At 57.9% G+C, this 21,749-nt stretch overlaps 2 protein-coding genes across 5 annotated transcripts; both read left to right on the top strand.

The window, feature by feature from the left end:
• The first annotated feature begins 1,619 nt into the window (after positions 1 to 1,619).
• Positions 1,620 to 11,147, top strand: DACT3 (dishevelled binding antagonist of beta catenin 3). Its single transcript, XM_086690185.1, has 4 exons — positions 1,620 to 1,930; positions 7,495 to 7,591; positions 7,731 to 7,883; positions 8,872 to 11,147. Exons 1-4 carry the CDS (start codon positions 1,682 to 1,684, stop codon positions 10,266 to 10,268), a joined length of 1,896 nt encoding a protein of 631 aa, XP_086546311.1. The 5' UTR covers positions 1,620 to 1,681; the 3' UTR covers positions 10,269 to 11,147.
• A 4,449-nt stretch (positions 11,148 to 15,596) lies between these two features.
• Positions 15,597 to 20,936, top strand: GNG8 (G protein subunit gamma 8). Of its 4 annotated transcripts, XM_086690183.1 has the most exons (4): positions 15,597 to 15,892; positions 18,385 to 18,584; positions 20,449 to 20,534; positions 20,739 to 20,936. In XM_086690183.1, the coding sequence occupies exons 3-4, from the start codon at positions 20,451 to 20,453 to the stop codon at positions 20,865 to 20,867; spliced, it is 213 nt and encodes a 70-aa protein (XP_086546309.1). In that variant the 5' UTR covers positions 15,597 to 15,892; positions 18,385 to 18,584; positions 20,449 to 20,450; the 3' UTR covers positions 20,868 to 20,936. The 4 variants fall into 4 exon arrangements, with proteins under 4 accessions (XP_086546309.1, XP_086546308.1, XP_086546310.1 ...); XM_086690182.1 differs by lacking the exon at positions 18,385 to 18,584 and having other exon boundaries at positions 15,599 to 15,892; XM_086690184.1 differs by lacking the exons at positions 15,597 to 15,892; positions 18,385 to 18,584 and adding an exon at positions 17,361 to 17,385.
• Positions 20,937 to 21,749: the final 813 nt, after the last annotated feature.

The raw sequence follows: 21,749 nt of genomic DNA, 5'->3' as shown, positions 1-21,749 counted from the left end.
CTATAGTTTGTCTCTACTGAAGTCCAAGCTCGTTAGGACTCACGAGATTATTTCGTACTTATTTATCAGACCCTTCTGTGGCTCTTTCTACATAGAAGGCTCTAGACAAATATCTCGCTCAATCCTCAGAATGACTCTATCTGGTAGATAATGTTATGACCCCCATCATACAGATGAGGAGACCGAGGCACAGATGTTAACCAAGTTTCTCAAAGTCACACAGCTAGAAAGGGGCAGGGCTGGGGCTCACACGCCCTTCCCCTCCCCCTAGTCTGGTTCCAGAATCTTAGCTCTCAAGAGTACCACCGCCTCTCCAGCTTACGACCAGAATGCATTCTGGTGCAGGAGGGTCCTAGAAGAGGGAGGTTCTCATATGATCTTCTGGGCCCTGGCCTTTAGGGAGTCAAGGTCTGTCTGAGAAATGGGTATGAACACTGGAGCTAGATCTTGAAGGTTGTAGGGGGACACACTCGGCGTAGTGACACAGGCTGGCCGCCTGAGGGGGCGCCAGCCCGGCTCGCGGAGCCAGGGGAGCCAGAGGGAACCTTGGAAACCAAAGTCAGGCTCAGACTCTTAGGACCACAGAACGTCGAGAACAGAGCATCTTAGAATGCTGAGAACAAAGCCTCTCAGAACGTAGAACAAAGGCTCCTGGAATCGTAGAATGGTGAACGCAATATCCCATACGATCTGGGAGACAAAAGACGCTTAGATTCTGTTCTGGTCGAATTATAGAATCTTCCACCCAGGCTGGTCTTCTAATTCCAGAATTTGGGATGTCATCGATCTCAGACTCTCAGTTAGAAGTTAAGACTGTCTACATAATTTGGGAAGCCTGCTGCAAGATGAAAATGCGGAGCCCCTTGTTCAAAAAATAAGGATTTCAAGACAGGAACAGCCGAATATTAAACCAAGCACAGGGCCCTCCTAAGCTGGTCACACGCCGGTGAAGCCGGTCCCGCTTAGAAGCATCATTTTATGGGAGGATGCCGGTCTTAGCCAGCCTGGTCCTCTGGTTATACAGCTGAGTGTCTGGGAAGGCTTCGTGGAAGAGGAGGCAAAATCAGGGCTCGACTCAATAACCCTCTCCGCCCCCTGCACAGCCTCAGCAGCTTAGGGTTGCTAGGGGTGGGGGGGAGAGGAACAGCTGCCAAACTGTCACGTGGACCCATTCCCTATTTATAGATCACCCCTTCCCCTCTCGCGGGACAGTCCAATGGTAGCCTGAGCTCGCCCGCAAGGGGGCGGAACCAGCTGCGGGACCCGGGAGGCACGGACCAATGACATTGAAGCAAGGGCGGACTTGTTTCATTGTGACGCGAGAGGGGGCGTGACCAGGCCCCAAAGGCTGGCAAGCGGTGGGGCGTGGCGAGGCCGCCCAGAAGCAAAGCGAGTAGGAAGCTGCGAGCATGCGTCGCGTCGGGGGGCGCGGGTGCACCGCCAAGCAGCTTCGTAAAGGAGGGTAGCAGCCAATAGGCGACGGTTGCTCTGTCGCCGGGGGCGTGGCCATGCAGATAAGGCGCGGGTGGGCGGCCCAATGGGCGGGCGCCTATGCAGATGAGACGGTGACAGCCGGGCCAGCGGGCGGGCGGGCGGGCAGGCGGGCTGTTGGGGCGGGGAGGTGGGACCCGGAGAGGGGTGGCCGTGGGGCCCGGCCGGGCTGGGGTGGGGGGCCGCAGCCATGATCCGGGCCTTCTCGTTCCCGGTGAGCCCCGAGCGGGGCCGGCTGCGGGGCTGGCTGGAGGGCAGCCTGGCCGGGCTCTGCGAGTTGCACTGGCTCCGGGAGAGGCAGGAGTACCGCGTGCAGCAGGCGCTGCGGCTGGCCCAGCCCGGAATGGGGGGCGCCGAGGCCGAGGACGAGGAGGACGCCGATGAGGACGAAGATGCGGCGGCGGCGCGCCGGGCCGCAGCGGCCCTGGAGGAGCAGCTGGTGAGGGGCCGCCTGTCCGTCCATCCCTCCGCCCCCGTGTGTGTCTATCTGTCTGTCTGTCTCGGTTGGATGCTCAGACACCCGTTGCGGTGGGGGAGGGGGAGAGGACAGGGGGTGGGGCTGGAGACCCAGGAGTATGGGCGGCGGGCGGGATCTGGCCTCCTCAACCCCAAACTGGGGAAGGTGGTGGTGGCGGGGGGGACTGCATCGCCTCCGCTGGGGCCTCGTGAAATGCACAGACCCTCTCCCCAAAGAAAATTCTTCTAGGCGCTAAGTATGTGTCAAGCCTGGGCCGAGTATTTGGTATGCGTTGTCTTCTTGAAGCTTGGGGGAGAGGAGGGTGATAGTCCTCATTCTGCAGAGAAAGAAGCTGAGGTTCAGAGATGGCAAGTGACTCACCCAAGGTCACACAGCCGGGATCCAAACATGCCCCGCTCTGGCCCCGCTACCAGGGCTCCATCTTCCCTAGGTCCCGATGTGCTTGGAGATCTCCGGAGGGGGCGGGGTGGGGGGGGAGGGGATCCTCGGGCCTCCGGAGGGAGGGACCACTGCTGAGAGGAAGCTTGCAGTCCCTGAGGACCCCGCGGTCATCTTTACTCTCTGGTGACACTTTCCCTGCTTTCCTACCTGGTCCCAGCCTTGGTTAACCCCAGAAGAGGCAGGTTGAGGCAGCGTGGGGGCCCGACTTCTGAACTCCCCGAGTGCTCTCATGGTGGAAAATGAGGCAGAGGTCTCCAGAAGGACTTAAGGAGCACCACCCCTCTCTCCTTCTCTGTCATTTGTTCATTCTCCTGACCTCTTCCTGGATTCCCCTCACGCTGTCTCCCTATTGCCACATCCCTGTGACTTTCAGTGTCTGTTTCTATCTTTCTTAACCCTCTGTGTCTATCTCTGTCTCCCCAGGCTTCCCTTGCATTTCTGCACCTCTCTGTTCCGGCCCCAAGTCCCTGTCCCCACCTCTCTCTTCCCCCTCCCCTCCCCCCCCCCCCCCCCCCCCCCAGCCTGCCAGGCCCCAGACCCTGGCTCTCCCCTTGCAGATCACATCCCCAAGCCTGTGTGTGGTCAGAGCTTCCCGTTTGGGGAAACCTGAGCCGGGGTGGCGGGGGAGGGGGCTCTCCCTGCTGCTGACCTCCATTGCCCCCGCCCCAGATGGGGAATGGGGAGGGGGTCTGCAGCCAGACTCCGGGGCTGCACGCACAGCCCCTCCCCCGACTGGGAGCGGGACCCTGCACATTCTTCTCTGGAAACAGAAACAGCTGTGGGAGGCCCCACCCCCTCCCAAAGTTGGAGCCGCCTTGTGGGGGCCTTCACCCCGCTCGCCCCCCCCCCCCACCCTAAGCTGGCTGGGCTTGGGAAGGCACCTCCCACCCTACGAGGAGAGGGAGGAAGCACGGGGATGGGCAGGCTGTGTCCTTCCTTCCTGTCCCTCAGTCTCGCCCTCTCTCTGCCTCAGTCTCCTCTCTCTGTCCTTCAGCTTCCCCATCCCTGCCCCTAAGTCTCCCCCCTTCTCCGCCCCTCTGCCTAACCACCCCCCCCCCCCCCGGAGGTGGTAGTGGAGAGGCCTCTTTCCCCCACACTCTCCAGGCAAAGCTCCGTCCCAGCGTCAGGGAGGAGGCGGTGGCAGGCAGCGGGAGAGAGACAGCGGCACCGAGGGAGGAACAGAGAAACGCTAAATATAAACTCCTCTGCCGTTGGGGGTTCCTGGGTCCTTCTGAGGAGGGTGTGGGTACCTCCTCTGATCCCTGAGCCTCTGTCTTAGGATACTTCCCCCTCCCATCCCCCCTTATGCCCCCCTCCCCTGCCCCAGGAATACACTCCCTTTGAAGCAACAGAGATTGAAGCCAGACTTGATTAGTTTCTAATAGGAATGGTGGGGGGTGCAGGTGAAGACGAGGGATATTCAGAGAAAAGAGGCAAGAATCCTGGATGGGGGTGGGGTGGGGGTTCTGTTCTCTCCCACCAAGAGAAAGGGTCCCCTTCCAGCAAGAAGGACTTAAGTTAGACTTGCAGAGGGACTTCCTAATAGAGATGAAGGGAATTGGACGAGCAGTGGGGGGTGGCATGGGGACAAAGGTCTGGAAACGCTTGGGCAAAGGGGTCTCCAGGGGTCGTAACCCCATGCATGTTAACCCTCCCTGGATGGCTGACGGTCCCCTGGCAGAAGGGTTTGCAAAAAAAAAAAAAAAAAAAAAAAAAAAAAAAGGATGAGGGGCATTGTGGGTACACAGGGAGCTAGATTCAGGCCAACATCCTTCTGGTTTTTTAAAGAGTTATCATTGCTTCGCACCTGGAAGGGATGGGGGTCAAACTTACAAACAGTGAGAGTGTGTAGACTAGGGTGGTGTTGGAGGGTCCAGGTGCGGGGGAAGGGGAGGCCTCTCCTGTCTGTCCCCCTTAACTCCTTCTGGGAACCGACATGACACAGGCAGAACTTCACCACCACCCCCCCTCCCCCCCAGCTCCCAAATCGATCCTTTCATCTTTATTTTTAATTACACGAGTGAAACATGACTTTCTATTTTCCTTGTTGAGACACTCAGCACTTTGGGGGCGCCTGGGTGGCTCAGTGGGTTGAGCGCCCGACTTCGGCCCAGGTCACGATCTCCAGGTTTGTGAGTTCGAGCCCCGCGTCGGGCTCTGTGCTGAACGGCTCAGAGCCTGGAGCCTGCTTCGGATTGTGTCTGTCTCCCTCTCTGTCTGCCCCTCCCCTGCTCGTGCTCTCTCTCTCTCTCTCTCAAAAATAAGTAAATAGTAAAAAAAGAAAAAGAAATTCAGAGCTTCCGTGTAATAATCAAAGCTAGCATTTATTAAGAGCTTAAAAGAAACTGCTATTTTAGTTCATTTAATCCTTATGACACCCCATAAGAGAGGGAGTTGAATGCCATGTTGCAGAGGAGGAAACCAGGGCCCAGAGAGGGGAAGTAACTTGTTCCAGGTCTCCTCGGAATCGACACTGTTGTCACCTTGGTGTGAGTCCCTCCAGACGTCTTCCACAGCTTACATACCAAGAAGTGTAGTGTTTTGCTTTGCTTTTTAATTTTTATTGTATTAAAAAAATTTTTAAAAATTTATTTACAGAGAGAGAGCGCGCGCGCATGGGTTAGGGGCAGAGAGAGAAAGAGAAAGAATCTTAAGCCGGCTCCGTGCTGTCAGCCGGAGAGCCCGACACAGGGCTTGAACTCACAAACCGTAAGGTCATGACCTGGGCCAAGATCAAGAGTCGGATGCTTAACCGACTGAGCCACCCAGGCGCCCGATGCTTTGCTTTCTCACAAATTCCGGTCTCTTGGGTGAGGTCCTTGGGGGGACAAAGCCAGTGGTTCTCAAGGTGTGGCCGCTGGACTAGCAGGATGGGGGGGGGGACTGGCAAGATACGCAAGTGGGGCTCCAGCCTGGAAGCTCTGGAAGCTCTGGAGGCGGGACCCAGTAATTTAGGCTCGAACAATGCCCTTCAGGTAGTTCTGACTCACGCTGGTGCTATGCCCTTTCCTTTTCCACCTGGAAGCTTTATGTGAGTGATGCCTGTATACACATATGGCCTCCTTCCGTTTTGACAGCTGCATAGTATTCTGCTGTATACGTTCATCCCTTCAGCAAACGTCTCCTGAGCGCCTACTCTGTGCCAGGCACTGTGCTATGCACTGGGCTTGGGGTGGGTGTGTGTGTGCGGGGGGGGGGAAGTGGGGGAAGAACGCTGCGGCCAACAAAGCAGACAAAACGCTCTGCCTTCCAGGAACGACATTTAGTGAGCAGACAAAAAACAAATGACAACCCAATGTATCATTCTGAGCCAGGAGGTCATGTGGGGGTGGGGGTGGGGGTGGGGAATGAAAGCAGGGCAACAGGGTGCAGAATGACTGGGGAGCTATTTTGGAAAGACTGGTCAGAGGAGGGATCATGTAAAGCGAAGATCTGAACCGAGCAAGGGAGGGAGCCAGGGGGAAATTCAGGGGAAACACATCTTACAGAGGTAGGAGCTGGCCAGGCGCAAGGCGTGCTGGGGAGGGGGGGGGGGACAGCAAGGAGGCCAGTGTGGCTACGAGGCTACGGCAGAGTGAGCAAGGGGGCGATTAGTAGGGGGGACATGACGTGGGGTACGTGGGCGCTCCGGGAACGCTTCTGGCCACCCCTGATATGACACAGTTGGGCTGCCCTCTTGGGTTCTGCTCAAAGATGACGCCACCCTGAGCATCTCTGCACGGCCCAGGGCAGGAGCCCAAAGTGGACCGATTTGTTGACTTTGCTCCTATAAACAAGCCCAGAAGGGGGCTTCTGTTCTGGGGGCGGGGGAGGGAGGGGTGAGGACGGGGGGGGGGGGGGGGGGGGGTGCCCAGGAGAGCCGCCGCTGGAGTAGGAAGCTGGGGGAGGGAGGGGGGCGTCTGCGGGGGAGCCGGCCCGTCTTTCTGCCCTAAATAGGCAGGGCTGGGCGCCTGGCCTCCCAGCTCCGCCCCCCTCCCTGCCTCCCGCCCGCCGTCCAGACAAGCCGCTTTTGTCTGAGGGTCAACCGTCGGCCCGCGGCTGCCGCCACCTCTGGCCTCACCCAGACCCATGTGGGACTCTTCCTGGATCTGTTTTCCAAAATGGGGTTAAGCCCTAGTGTCTCAGAGGCCCCATCTGTGTTGTTTCAGCCCCACCCCCTTCCCTAATGACGGCCGCTCCGCTAAAAGGGTTTTCACCTTCATTCATTCATCCCTGATAAGAAATGATCATTTCCTGCAGCAAGAAGGATCCGGGATAGACTCAACAGAAATTTCTCCTGGGGATGAGGGGCGATGGGAGACACGGGGGGGGGGGGGGGTGGGGAGAGGGTAGGAGGGGGTTGAGGCTTCTGGGTAGGAGTGAAGCAAGGGCAGGTGGAAGATGCCGTCCTCCAGGCAAGCGAACCTGCTGGGGCTTGTTGCTGTAGTACCAAGGCTACACTCACAGAAGGACTTTCCAGTAGGTGTTGGGGGGCGGGGGAGTGGTTCTTCCCAAGAGAAGGAGCAAAGGACTTAGCATGAGTCGCGGTCTGCCTATTGTATCCATATGAGGGAAAGAATCGGTCTGCAGCAGGAAGGACTTAAGGAAGCCTTGCAGAAGGACTTTCTGCTGCCGATAAGGGGCGGTGGGGGGAGATGGGAGCATCCAAGAAGAGAAGGTCAAGGACTGGAGAAGGTGGACCCCATGGCCAAGGGATCTGCTAGGTAGCAGCGAATTGCCCTTCCAGCTGGACCACCTGAGCTTAGGCTCGAAGAGGGACATCCTAATAGGTGTTAAGGGGCCACGAGCACAAATGGAGGGAACACCTGATAGGGAGCAGGCCTTCTGAAGCTTAGCACACCCAAGAGACGGTGATGTCACTGCAGCACGAAGGACTTGAGTTAGACCATCGGAAGGACTTCTACTGGGCTGAAGGGACAGAGAACTTGAGGGGGGAGATCCTGGGGCTTGGGTGCTTTTACCCTTTCGAAATCAGAGCCTCATTGTCAAAGTGAAACCCTACCCATGGTCTGGGAAGATGTGGGGGGCTCCTTGGCAGAGGTTGGGGGCGCATTCTGACCAATCTGCTTTCCTCATGCCCTCAGGAGGCCTTGCCTGGGCTCATCTGGGACCTGGGCCAGCAGCTGGGAGATCTGAGCCTGGAGTCTGGGGGCCTGGAACAGGAGAGCGGGCGCAGCTCAGGTAAGAAGGGCGTGCCTGGGATACCCCATCTTTCCTCCTGCCCCTACCTCTCAGGGTACCTCTTGGTCTCTTCTTTCCCCCAACCCTGGCTTCCCCGCCCAGGCCCCTGATGATCTCTCCTCTTCTCCTTGGAATCCAGGCTTCTATGAAGACCCCAGTTCCACGGGGGGTCCAGACTCACCACCCTCTACCTTCTGTGGGGACAGTGGCTTCTCTGGATCTGGCTCCTATGGACGCCTGGGTCCCGCTGAACCCCGGGGCATCTATGCCAGCGAGAGGCCCAAGTCCCTAGGTAAGGTGGGTGGGGTTGGGGCCCTGAGAACCAGGGAATGGACAGTAGGAGAATGGTTTTGAGCCCAAGCTTCTGAGTCAGACTGACCTGGATTCGAATTCTGGCTGTGACATTCCCCTTTCGTGTGATTTTGAGCCTGTTGCTTCTTTCGGGGCCTCCGTGTCTCCCTCGGTTAAAGTGGGATTGATAACAGCACCTACGTTGTAGGGAAGTTTTGCATATTCAGGGAGCCTCAGCCCTAATTGCGATTAGACTTGGCACCCACAGTAGCCACTCGGGAAACAGGAACTGCTGTTGTCCATTTATACAAGTAAGTTTCTGAGCCCCTACTATGTGCCGGCGTAGCCCTATCCTAGTGGTGAGGGATGCAGTCGTGGCGGGGGTGGGGGGGGGGGTGGGGGAAGACCCCTGTCCTCAAGAAGCTGACTTTCCAGTGGGAGAGACAGATAATAAACAAGATAAGTCAGATATAGACAGACAGAGAAGAAAGTTAGGGGAAGGGGACCAGGGAGGGCGTCCTCTTTGGAATCGGCGAGGCAGTTGCCATTTTAGAAGACGCGGCCCCGGGGAAGAGGTCACTGAGACTGTGACATTTGAGTGGCGTCCTAAAAATAAGTGAGGCAGTGGGCCAAACAGATATCCTCAGGGAAGAGTGTTCCAGGTAGCGGGAACAGAAAGTGCAAAGGCCGTGAGGCTGGAACGTGACTGGCAGGTGCAACCAGGAAGCCAATGTAGCCCGAGACCTAAAATTACAGAGGAGAGGCATCAGAGATGGAGGTCAGAGAGGCAGGGGCGGGACAGACCATTCAGGGTCTTGTGAAGATTTGGTTATGAACCTGGTATGAGGGAAGCGGGGGGAGAGCAGGGTTTTTGATGACAGTGGAGGAGGAGGGGTAGGCAACTTGACCCTCCTAGGCTCACCTTAGAAGGGGCTTTGAGAGTCTCTCCACTCTCTTCCTTTTTTTTTTTTTTTTGCCTCCCTCCCCAGGAGACGCCAGTCCTAGCGCTCCAGAGGCGGTGAGCGCTCGGGCAGCCGTGCCGCGATCGTACTCGGCGCCCTACCCGACGGCAGCGGGCTCCGCGGGCCCGGAGGCCTGCTCCTCCGCGGAACGGCGGGCCCGCGCGGGGCCCTTCCTGACGCCCAGCCCCCTGCACGCCGTGGCGCTGCGCAGCCCGCGGCCCTGCGTCCGGCCTCCTGCGGACTCGCCGGACGCCCCCGGCACGGGGCGGCCCCTGGACGGCTACATCTCGGCGCTCCTGCGCAGGCGCCGCCGCCGGGGGGCGGGCCAGCCCCGGACCAGTCCCGGGGGCGCGGACGGGGGCCCGCGGCGCCAGAACAGCGTGCGCCAGAGGCCGCCCGACGTGTCCCCGCCCCCCGGAGGCGCGCGGCCCGCGCCCGAGCCCCCAGTGGAGCGCGCGGGGGGCCGCCCCGCCAGCCCGGCGCCTTTGGGGCGCGCCTGGGCCTCGCCGTGGGAGTCGGAGACGGCGCCCGAGCCCGCCGCGCCGCCCGCCGCTCCCTCGCCCCCCGACAGCCCGGCCGAGGGTCGCCTGGTGAAGGCTCAGTACATCCCGGGCGCGCAGGCCGCCACCCGCGGCCTCCCCGGCCGCGCGGCGCGCCGCAAAGCGCCACCACTGACCCGTGGCCGCAGCGTGGAGCAGTCCCCACCCCGGGAGCGTCCTCGGGCCGCCGGCCGCCGCGGACGCGTGACGGAGGCCTCGGGCCGCCGGGGCTCGCCCAGGGCTCGCAAGGCCGCGCGCTCCCAGTCTGAGACCAGCCTGTTGGGCCGCGCGGCCGCGGTGCCTCCGGGGCCCCCCAAGTACCCCACGGCCGAACGGGAAGAGCCCCGGCCGCCGAGGCCCCGTCGCGGCCCTGCGCCCACACTCGCGGCGCAGGCCGCGGGGTCCTGCCGCCGCTGGCGCTCCACGGCGGAGATCGACGCTGCGGACGGACGCCGCGGCCGTCCCCGAGCCCCGACAGCCCGCGGCCCGGGGCCCGGCCCATCCCCGTCAGCTCCGCAGCGCCGTCTTCTCTATGGCTGCGCGGGCAGCGACTCTGAGTGCTCTGCGGGGCGCCTGGGGCCCCTTGGACGCCGGGGTCCCACCGGCGGCGTCGGCGGCGGCTATGGGGAGAGTGAATCGAGCGCCAGCGAGGGGGAGTCGCCTGCCTTCAGCTCCGCATCCAGCGACTCAGACGGCAGCGGTGGCCTGGTGTGGCCGCAGCAGCTGGTGGCAGCCACCGCAGCCTCTGGGGCAGGGGGTGGTGCAGGTGGAGGGGCCCCCGCGGGCCCCGCCAAAGTGTTTGTGAAGATCAAGGCTTCCCACGCACTCAAGAAAAAGATACTGCGTTTCCGTTCGGGTTCTCTCAAGGTCATGACTACAGTGTGAGTTTGGGGGTTTGCTCGGGCTCCCCCTTCATGGCCTCTGCACCATCACACTCCCAATCACTGACCCTTTCATACCTCCCTTCCAAAGACCACCATTTTCTCTGCTTCCAAAGACCCTTCCTCACTGCCCCCATCCACTGCAGTCTTGGTTGAAAAGGCTCCCCCTCCACCATAGGGAGGAATGGGGGAGGAGCCCTGTTTGACCCAGTTCAGCTGCTGGCTCTGCAGCCCTTGGGCAAGAAAGTTCCCTTTGTCTGGGCCTCACTTTCCTCATCTGTACTATGGGTGTAATATGGTATGCGGAAGGGGTAATTCAGTTCGAATTTCCCCATTTTAGTTTAGACACTTAGTCCGTTTGTTCCCGTTCACCACTGTCACTGAACCCTCTTATTCCTCCTTTCCATGCCCAGATCTGGTGTCTCCCCCCCCCCCATTCACAAAGTGCCCCCATCCATGTCCCTGGATTCTTAAGCTATCCCCTTGGCACCGTGGTCAGAGACGCTGTGTCTGACCCAGGTGGTGCCTGCAGAGTGCCCTGGGAAAGGAAGGAGCACTGACTTTGGGGTTTTGAGGGTCAGTTAGGAGGTGGTAGCACCTGGAAAGAAGGACTCTTTCGCCTCTATCCCGGGACAGTTATGGAGGATTAGGAGGTAGAAGAGGAGAAGGAAGATGGTTTCTATCTCATGCCCCCCCCTTTTCTCCCCCCTCCCAAAGGGAGTGGGGAGAGCCCAGGATGACCCTCAGCTGTTCCAATCCAGTATTTTTTTTTCTTTTTTAAAATTACTGTATTTATTATGACGATGGTGACTCCCCAGTGCACAGGGGGGCCAGATTCTGTGTTTCTCTAACCTCTTTGTAAATAAATGCACACTGTTCCATACGTGGTGGACTCTCCTTCTGTGGTAAAATGGCTTTCCTTTGGACTCACGTTTAGTGAGCAACTACTATTTGCTTTGAACATAGGGGTCTAGAGCCAGGTGGCAGATCTCAGGGTGGGTCTCAACCTGATTTTCCTACCATGGGGCTGTTTTACCACAATGAATCTGACCTTTGATTGAGTTGTGTTTGGTCACAAACATGGTGTCATAAAAATATAAGTGAAGGGCCAACCCAAATTTCTTTTCTCAAAAGTCATCATAGTCAGTTTGATGTGTATCCTTGAATGTTTCCCTTTATGTGTTTGCATACATATGTGAATTTAAGTAACTATATAAATATATAACTATATTATACATATATACCATGTATATGTACATATATACATATATAAATTGAACCATATATTTGCATTATTTATCACTTTTATTCTATTATTATTATTATTTTCATTTGGTGATGTTAAGTCATCTGTGTCCAGAGATTTCTTTATGGGAAAGATTTTAATTAAGAATTAGATGGGGGGGGGGGGGGGCGCCCGGGTGGCTCAGTCGGTTGAGCATCCAATTCATCCAATTCTTAATTTTGGCTCAGGTCATGATCCTAGGGTCCTGGGATAGAGTCCTGCGTTGGGCTTCATGCTGAGCCTGGAGCCTGCTTGGGATTCTCTCCCTCTCCCTCTCTCTCTTTCTCTCTCTCAAAAAAAACAAAAACAAAAACAAAACACAAAAAACAAATCGGTTTCTTTGATGGTTATGGTACTGTTTAACTTTACTATTTCTTCCTGTGTCAGTTTTACTAAGTCGTATTCTTCTAGGAAATTGTCCATTTCATCTCAATTTAGATGACATTTTCCTATCGTTGTATAATGATTGTTTTTTAAAGATTTTATTTATTTTATTATTTTTAATTTTTTTTTTTTTTTGAGAGAGAGTGTGTGAGTGAGCAAGGGGCAGAGAGAGAGGGAAAGAGAGAGAGTGTGGAGCCCGAAGTGGGGCTCAAGCTCACCTGAAGCAGGGCTCGAGCTCACCCAAAATGGGGCCGGAACTCACAAACCCTGAGATCATGACCTGAGCAGAAGTCGGATGCTTAACCCACTGCACCAGCCAGGCGCTCTAAGATTTTATTTTTAATTAATCTCTACACCCCACGTGAGGCTTGAACTTACAACTCCAAGATCAAGAGTTGCATGCTCTACCGACTGAGGCAGCCGGGTGCCCCCCTCACTGTATTATTATTATTAGCTGCATAAGAGTCCACTGTGGGATTGTCAGCTCTCCCAATTATTTTGCTGTTAGGGACCTTGCTGCAGGAATGTCCTTGTACATATATATGTGCATATATGTAGGTATTTCTGTAGGCTTCACTCCTAGAAATAGAATTGTTTGGTCATTAATGTACACTCATTTAAAAACTTTTAATTGAGGGACGCCTGTGTGGCTCAGCTGGTTGAGCATCCGACTTCGGCTCAGGTCACCATCTCATGGTTTGTGAGTTCGAGCCCCTCGTCGGTCGGGCTCTGTGCTGACCGCTCAGAGCCTGCAGCCTGCTTCGGATTCTGTGTCCCTCTCTCGCTCATGCTCTGTCTCTCTCTCAAGAATTAAAAAAAATTAAAAACTTTTAATTGACATTGCCACACTTCCTCCCACTAAAAGCGCCCTCAGCTGATATTTTCATTTCTTTTTTTTTTAACCTTTTGTGATTTTATTTTTTTTAAGTTTTTATTTATTTATTTATTTATTTATTTATTTATTTTTTGAGAGAGAGAGACAGAGTGCTGGTGGGGGAGGAAAGGAGAGAGAGGGAGACACAGAATCGGAAGCAGGCTCCAGGCTCTGAGCTGTCAGCACAGAGCCCGACGTGGGGCTTGAACTCATGAGCTGTGAGATCATGACCTGAGCCAAAGTCGGACGTTCAACGGACTGAGCCACCCAGGCGCCCCTCCCACGTTCTGTTTTAATTAGCATGTCTCTCTCCCGTTCCCTTGAGGCAACACATACTTTGGTATATTCATTGGCCCACTTGTAATTCAGTGAATTGCCTGTTCATACTCTTTGCCCATATTTCTATTGGATAAGTTCAATAATCATACCCATTTTATGGATGGATAACTAGAAGTTTGGGGAGGGGCCATTACTTACCCTGATCACACAGCAAGGAGGAGGGAGTTAGGGCTAGAACCCATCCCCCACCTGACCCCACAGTCAGGTGGAGAATGGTATTTGTTCTGCTTTGACTTTGTGTCTAGATGGGTGGGTCCACCTCTCGGTAGCTTTGAACTCTGAGAGAGCAGGAGACCAGGCCAGCTGTGCTCACCTGCATCTCCACTGCCCACGGAGGCACTGGGGAAAGAGCAAGGAACAAAACAGAAAAAAAGCTTCCTTCCTTGTGGAGTTTCCATTCTAGAAGGTGGGTGGGCAGTGTGTGTGTATGTATAAACAAGTATTTCTTTTTGCATACCAATGAATAAAAGTCATTTTTAAAAGTTTGCCAAGGGGCGCCTGGGTGGCGCAGTCGGTGAAGCGGCTGACTTTGGCTCAGGTCATGATCTCATGGTCCGTGGGTTCGAGCCCCGCGTCAGGCTCTGTGCTGTCAGTTCAGAGCCTGGAACCTCCTTTGGATTCTGCGTCTCCCCCTCTCTCTGCCCCTCCCCCACTCGCACTCTGTCTCTATCAAAAAATGAATAAACGTTAAAGAAAAAAAATTTAATAAATAATTAAGGAAAATAAAAGTTGGCCAAGGGATGCCTGGGGGGCGCAGTCGGTTAAGCATCTCACTCTTGATCTTGGTTCAGGTCATGATCTTACGGTTCGTGAGTTCAAGCCCAGCATCGGCTTCTGCACTGATGGTGTGGAGCCTCCTTAGGATTCTGTCTTTCTCTCTACCCCTCCCCTGCTTGTGCTCTCTCTCTCTCTCTCTCTGAAAAATAAATAAATGTTAAAAAAAAAATTAAAAAAAAAAACAAAAAACAAACAAAAAAACCCCACCCCAAACAAAAAATAACAGCTGACTGTGAAATTGAGCATTTATTGCATGCCAGACTCTATTCTCAGTGACTCAATCCTCACAGCCTCGAGGGTATATTAGAGAGATGATTTATGGATACTAGTATGCCCACTTCACAGATGGAGAAACCGAAGCACAGAGATGTTAAGTAACCTACGTGAGGCTGATAAGTAGCAAAGCCAGAATGGAAGTTCAGGTTGCCTGAGAGTCTAGGCTCTTAAGCGCTGTCCGACATAGCCTATATGGATTCTCTCTAGAAGGCTACGAAAGGAACCGCTTACAGGCGTGGGAGCTGGGGGGCGGGGCAGGGGCGTTGACATAACAAATAAATAAATTCTGTAATTTGCTAAAGGTGACAAGGATTATGGGGGAGAACTGAGCAGAGCTAGGAGGAAATTGGGTGGGGTGAGGGAGCAGAGATGTTTGTGATTTTAAGTAGAGTCATCTGGACGGTCTCACTGAGAAGGGGACATTTGGACAGAGATCTGAAGGAGGTGGGGGAACTGAGGCATGCGAATAGCATGGGTGAGGGACAAAAGAGTGGGAGCAGCCGGAGTGGGGGGCAGAGAATCGTAGTGTCTACCACATTGTGTGGGGCCTCATGGGCCATGGTGAGGATTTGGGTTTTTACTTGGAGGGAGGTGGGAGCCATGGGAGAATTCTGAGCACAAGAGGGACTTAGGGTTTTTTTTTGGGGGGGGGGGAGGTGAAAGGGTTAACAGCTCTATTGAGATATAAGTCACATATCTGGGCGCCTGGGTATCTCAGTCGGTTAAGCTTCTGACTCTTGATCTCAACTCAGGTCTTGATCTCAGGGTTGTGAGTTCAAGCCCCCAGCTGGGCTCCACGCTGGGCCTGAATCCTACTCAACAAATAAAAAAGTCAAGGGGCACCTGGGTGGCCCAACTCTTGGTTTCAGCTCAGGTCATGATCTCTCAGTTCTTGAGTTCCAGCGCCGCGTGAGGCTCTGGGCTGATGGCATGGAGCCTGCTTGGGATTCTTCTCTCTCTTTCTCTCTCAAAATAAACAAACATTTTTTAAAACGTTGAGATACAATTCACAGACCATAACATTCACCCAAATCGAGTTCAGTGGCTTCTAGTGCGTTCACAGAGTTGTACGACTCTCCCCACAATCAATTGAAGAATATTTCCATCCCAATAAGAATTATTTGCGGGGCGCCTGGGTGGCGCAGTCGGTTAAGCGTCCGACTTCAGCCAGGTCACGATCTCGCGGTCCGTGAGTTCAAGCCCCGCGTCGGGCTCTGGGCTGATGGCTCAGAGCCTGGAGCCTGTTTCCGATTCTGTGTCTCCCTCTCTCTCTGCCCCTCCCCCGTTCATGCTCTGTCTCTCTCTGTCCCAAAAATAAATAAATAAAAAAAAAAAGTTGAAAAAAAAAGAATTATTTGCATCCAGTATCTCCAGCCCCTGACAACCACTAACCTACTCTGTCTCTGTATTTTGGCCCATTCTGGACATTCCATACAAAGGGAATCATGCTATAAGTGACCTTTTGTGGCCGACCTCTCTCACTCCGCATGATGTTTTCAAAGTTCATCCACATGGGAGCACGTACCACGGCTTGATTTCTTTTTTACCGCCGAATGATCGTCCATTGTCTGGACGGACACACCACATTGAGCTTTCCCGCGCCTCGGCGGATGGACATTTGGGTTGTTTCCACTCTGGGGCTATTATGACCAAAGCCGCCGGGAAACATTCAGGTACAAGTGTTTGTCTGGAGGTATGTGTTCATTTCTTTTACGTAGATACCTAGGGACTGGAATTGCTGGGTCCTACGGTGACTCTTTAGCCTGTTAAAAAACTGCCAGGCTGTTTCCTACCCTGGCTGTGCCGTTTACCTTCCCACCTCCTCGCCAACACGGGCTATTATCTGGGGGCTCCCTTTCAAACAGGGTCCCTCTGGCTGCTCTGTGGGGCCCCGGATGAGGGAAGCCAGCGAGGAACTGTGGCTGGACCAGAGTGCCAGCCGCAGAGGAGGCGAGAAGAGACTGCAAGCCGGAGTTCATGGCAGTCGTTACCAGATCAGTCGTGGGGCGTGAGGGAGGCAGGGCAGGGGAAGAATGACCCCAAAGATTTACTATCAGCTGGCTGAGCCTGCAGTAGGAGGGGGTTTGGCGGATGGGGCTCAGTGTTGGACGCGTCGAGTGCGAGACAGCCGCGGACACCCAGCCGGGAATATACAGTGGGCCATTGGGTACGGGACGCTAGAACCACTCCTGGCGTTCACGGCCCATTTCTTGAATAATTAAAGTCAAAGCGGAAGCCGAATCCAGGGTCTCAGTTTCCCCCTCCGGAAAATGGGCACAATAGCACCACTGACTGCTAGGCTCTCACGAGGCCGGGGCGACTCCTGGGCAGCACAAGGCGGGCTTGCACGTCTGAAAACTGAAGGTACACGTCGGGTGGAAAGACGGCTGGGGGCTGCAGCTCCGGCGAGAAAGGGAGGGCATTTAAGTACGGTTCGAGCAGCGTCCGTCCGTCCGTCTCCCCCCCCCCCCCCCCCCCCCCCCCCCGGCGTCTGGCCGCCGTCAGAAAGCAGGATAGGAGATTGGGTCGTCACCCTGGCTTCCCCCACTCTCAGCTGGGTTTCCTCCTTGGGGGCGGCCGGGGCCAAAGTCGCTGATGGAAACCAGCTGCGGGAGGCGCAGAGGCTCGGCGCACGCCCAGGCCCCTCCCCGGCGCCGGCAGACCCCGCAGAGGGGGGAGGACGAGGGCGCCCTGGCTCCCCTCCCCCCTTCCGCAGCCGGGCCCGGGGCCCTGGCACGTCCGGCGCGCCTGATGCTTTCCAGATGTGAGCCCGGTTCCCTTCCCCCACCTGGCCCTGTGGCTGCTGCGGGGTGGCGGGGGGAAGCGGGGAGTCAGGGTCGGATACCCTCAGATCACCGGCACCCGGGCGGTGTCCCCTCCCCGCTCGGCTCGCGTCCCCATCCAGTCGGCCAAAACCGCGTAGGGAAGGGCTGACGGCGAGGAGAAGCTCCCTCCAGGGCCTCCCCCTGCTCCCCCAACGCCCGCCCTTTGGGGCGCGCCTCAGCCAGCCCACGCCCCTCCTGGCCCGCCCCCCCCGGACGCGCCCCTTGGGGGAACCCCGCCCCTGGCCACGCCCCCCGGATCGCCCCCCTAGGCCACGCCCCCGGGGCGCGCCCCCAAGCCCCACCTCCGCCACCGTCCCCGGCGGGAGGCTTGGTCTGCGAGTTGGTGTCTCCGTGCGCTTCTGTGCGTGTCTCTCGGGTGTCTGTGTTTCTCGGTCCCTGTCTCGGCCTCTCCATTTCTGTCTGTGTGTCTCTCCTCTACCCTGCATGTCTCTGTCTCTCTGTCTTTGCGATCCTCGGCCTGTCTCTGTCTCACCTAGTCCCTAGGTCTCTATCTCTCCAAATTTGTCTCTGCGTCCCCGTCTCTCTCGGCCTCTCCCTGCATCTCTCTCCCCTTCTCTTTGAATTTCTCCTGTCCCGGTGCGTCTTCAGTTCTCTCCCTCTGGCCTCCAGCCCCGCCACCCTGCTGTGTCCCGGCGTCCCTCCCAGGTCTGCGTCCCCCGCCGGCCCCGCGGGGACGCCCTGCCCTCCCAATTTCCACCTCCGCCTACGGCTTTGGTGTCGGCGGGCCGCGGGCGCCCCCGTGTGGCCATCGGGGGCTGTCACGAGAGGCCCGAGGGTTGGGTATGGGCGCCCCCAGGGGTGTGACCAGTGCAAGACAGAGACCCTGTGGGTGCCCCTGATGACCCCGGGAAACGGCGTGGGACGCCAAGAGACTGTGTGAGCGTGTACTATCGCGAGCTTGTGACGTTGTGTGTGTGGCTGTGTGACCTGGTGGCATTTTGTGACAACCAGAAATGGTGTGTCTGTGAAACCATGTGTTAGGCAGAGAGGCTGTGTGCGACTGAGTGTGTGACATGAGAGGTCGTGACACGCAGGTGGCTGTGTGGGACGCCGTGAGGCTGGATGTGCCTGCGACACCATTTGGGGGCCTGTGACATCAGGAGGCCGGATGTGACAGCGAGAGGTTGTAGGGCACAGAGTGCAACATGGGGAGGACACGAGGGCTGTGGGGGTCACAGGGTGACAGGGTGAATGAGTGTGACACACCCAGAGGTGGCGTGAGAAGGCGGCGTGACGGGCCCCGGGCAATGGGTGTGACAGAGGGACCACGTGAGTGTGACCGTGTGTGTCAGCCACGCTGGTCAACTGTGAGACACTGACGATGTGCGACACACGGCAGGTGGGACAGCGAGAGACTGTCACGGTGTTGGGACAGCGCGTGAGGCAGCGCGCCACTGTGCGGGGCACTCGGAGATGACAACACGAGAGAGACCTTGTGCGTGCGTGTGTGTCCCGAACATACTGGGTGCCGGTGAAAGCGCGGGCGAAGTTGCCACCGGGTGTGAACAAGACAGACAGAAGTTCCAACTGCGTGTCAAGGTGTGTGACGTCTTGAGAGATGGCGTGTGACGCGGCCGAGCTGTGTGTGCCCATCTGAGACAGCGTGTCTGGCTGCGGCGCGTGAGGAGGCATCGGTGATGCTGGGCCACACGAGGAGAGACGGGGAGCCCCCCGTGTGTGGCGCTGGGCGGAGGGGGAGGGGCCGCGACTGTGACGAGCGAGCGCGGGTCAGTCGTGAGACTGTGTGGCCCCCGCCGCCGCCGCGCGCGGGACAGAGCGTGCACGCCGATCTGAGGGACCGCGAGGGTGAGCCTGTGTGCTGGGAGGGGTGGTCTGTGGCGGGACGACGCAGGTGGCCGGCGGGACGGGGTGGGAGAGCACGTGTGCTGGAGGGGCCGCGCGGGACCCGCATCCGAGGTCTGGGGGACATCGGGACGAGTGCAGGGCGTGGGGCAGGCACCCTTGAAGACTGTCTTTCCCTGCGAGTGAGCGTGTGCGTGCGTGTTTGAGAGGGACAGAGGCAGAGGCAGAGATGGAGAGGGGGACGGACAGAGAGAGGGGACCCAAAGAAACAGACCCGAGGCGGGGGGGGGGGGGGGGGGGAGGGCGGGACAGCGGTGGTGGCAGCAAAGGAGGAGGCGGGCCCTCGGGGGCTGCGCCTCGGGGAGGGGGCGGGGCTGACTAGGGAGCGCGGGGGGGACCCAGACTCGGTCTCCCAGGCTCTGCCACCTGCCTGCCATCCCGGCCCTGAGCAGCAACAGGTAGGAGGCTCCGGTCTCACCCCACGGCGGATCCCTGTGCCCCATCGCAGCCGCCATCTGTCCCCCTAGGAATGAATGAATGAGTGAATGAATGACTTCCTACGTCTGCGTCTCCACCAGCCTGTCTCTCCCCAGCCCCTCCATCCCCCTCTCCCTGTCCCCCTGTCCCCTCTCTCCTCTGTCCTTTCCCACCCCCTGTCTCCACCCCTCCTGGACCCTCCACCTCCCCTTCTCTGTCCCTGCCCTGTCCCTTCATCCCCTCTGTCCCCCCTGGCTCACTCTGTCTTTTTTCTTTTTTTTTTTTTTTGACCCCTCTCCTTGTCCCCCCTCCCCCCACATCGCTTCATCCCTCCACCTCTCTCTCCCGGGCCCAGTCTCTTTATTTCTTCGGTGCCTCGGTCTTTCTGTCACTCTGTGGCTCCCTCTGCCCCTCCGTGTGTCCCTCTCTCCATCCTCTCTGCCCCTCTCCCAGTCATGGCCGAGTTGCCCGCCGCACCCCACCCCCAGCCCTCTGTTGGGCGGCTAATGAGCAGAGGCGCCTTTGAGGTGGCCAGGCCGGGCGTGGGGGAGCTCCCCGAGGGGGCCGGAGGGGGCAGCTGCTGCCAAGGCCCTAATGAGGCCCCCTCTGCGCCCTTCCCGCCGCGATCTTAATTCCTTGTTCTCCCCGAGCCGCCGCTAATTGGCCTGGGGAGGGCCCCCCTCCTGGCTCATGCCCTGTCCCCGGGGGCTGAGGACACCTGGATCCCCATCCAGCACCTGTGGCCCTGTTCTTCGGTCCCTCCCTCCACCTGCCAGGCAGCCTTATCACTGGACTTCCCTCCGGCCTTCCCTCGCCCGTCTTTGTCCTTCCCTCCATCTAGGTACCCCGTCTCTGCACCCCTCCATCCCTCCTCGGGCCCCTCTGGCCCTCCCTTGGCCTGCCTCTTGGTCGCCCATCTGTAGGTCCCTTCATTCCTCCTCTTTTCTCTGGCTTCCTGTCCCTCCCTCCACCTCCGGGCACCCCGTTCGTACGCTCTTCCATCCACACCCCTGTCGCCGGGTCCCACTACCGCTGCCACCCCTACGTGGGGACCCCGGCTTGTCCTAACCTACCCCGTCAGCCCCTACTCCCGCCCGGCGTTTAAACTCTTCCCCGCCCTTAGCCATGTCCAACAACATGGCCAAGATCGCGGAGGCCCGCAAGACGGTGGAACAGCTGAAGCTGGAGGTGAACATCGATCGCATGAAGGTGCGGGGTGGGCTTGGGGAGGCCGGAGGGAGCTGCGGGGCCGGAGGCCGGACCCCGCGCTGTTGGAGGCGGGGCCCGCGGGAAGACCCTCTCCGGAACTGGGCGGGACCCGGGGGGCGGGGCCGGGGCTGGGAAGGGGCGGGGCCGGGGCTGGGAAGGGGCGGGGCCTTGGGCGGAGAACGGACCGCGCCCCGGCGTCCGCAGGTGTCGCAGGCGGCGGCAGAGCTCCTGGCCTTCTGCGAGACGCACGCCAAAGACGACCCGCTGGTGACGCCGGTCCCCGCCGCAGAGAACCCCTTCCGCGACAAGCGCCTCTTTTGCGTCCTGCTCTGAGTCTTCGCGACAGCTTACCCCCTCCCTCGCCAAAGAGTGAATCCAATAAACGTGGCGGCTGTGGTGGTACCTGTGCTTTTGGGGAAACTGAGGCACGCACAGAGCTTGGGGCCATCACGGGGGACCCTGTCCCTCCACGGCCCTCCTGAGTGTGTTTGGAGTGTGTTGGGGGTGAGGATGTGTGGCGTGGGGGGGGGGGTTGTGGATGGGGAGGGTGTACCGGAGGAAGTGAGCACCCCGGACTCTGACCTGCACTGGGCCCTCCGCGACCCTGAACTTATTTAATCATCCCCACAGCCCCAGAAGGCAGCTGGCTACTTGAATAGTATCTATTTTGCAGGGGACGAAACTGAGCCAAAGGAGGTCCCCTCACTCCAAGTTACACAGCTGGGAGGTAATGAGGGATAGACTGTGGCCTCCAGCGCTGAACCCCCGAACCCCTGAGCTGGCCCCTCTCCTCTCCAGGAGCCCCCGTGCCCACCCCTCCTTTCCCTCTCCCTGAGTGACTCCACCCCCTGCCACGGGCTTACCTCTGTCCGTAGCACTGACCTCTGTTCATTCATTTGTCCCGTTCATTCTTCCAAGCCCTCCCTGAGGACCTACCTACCTGCTCTGTGACCAACCCTGTTCTGGGTGAAGCCGGGGACATAGTTGGGACCGAGACAGCCCTTGGCTTTGCCCTCTTGAGGCTCAGAATCCAATAGGAGACCCAGACGTGTCCCTAGATAGTCATGACCCAGACAGGGCAGGGCTGGGGTCGGGGAGCTCCGAGGGAGCGCTTGACTCAGCTTGGGCGCCGGGGAGGGCTTCCTGGAGGAGGGCACATCTGAGCTGGGACATGGTGATAATAACACTTGGGGACCCAGAGGAGAGAGAAGCGTG

The sequence above is a fragment of the Puma concolor genome, chromosome E2 (assembly GCF_028749965.1).
Source record: "Puma concolor isolate L17-30 chromosome E2, mPumCon1.1.hap2, whole genome shotgun sequence".
NCBI classification, from domain to species: Eukaryota; Metazoa; Chordata; class Mammalia; order Carnivora; family Felidae; genus Puma; species Puma concolor.
Note: the sequence above shows the minus strand (reverse complement) of the source record. Positions and strands in the feature narration are given on the sequence as shown.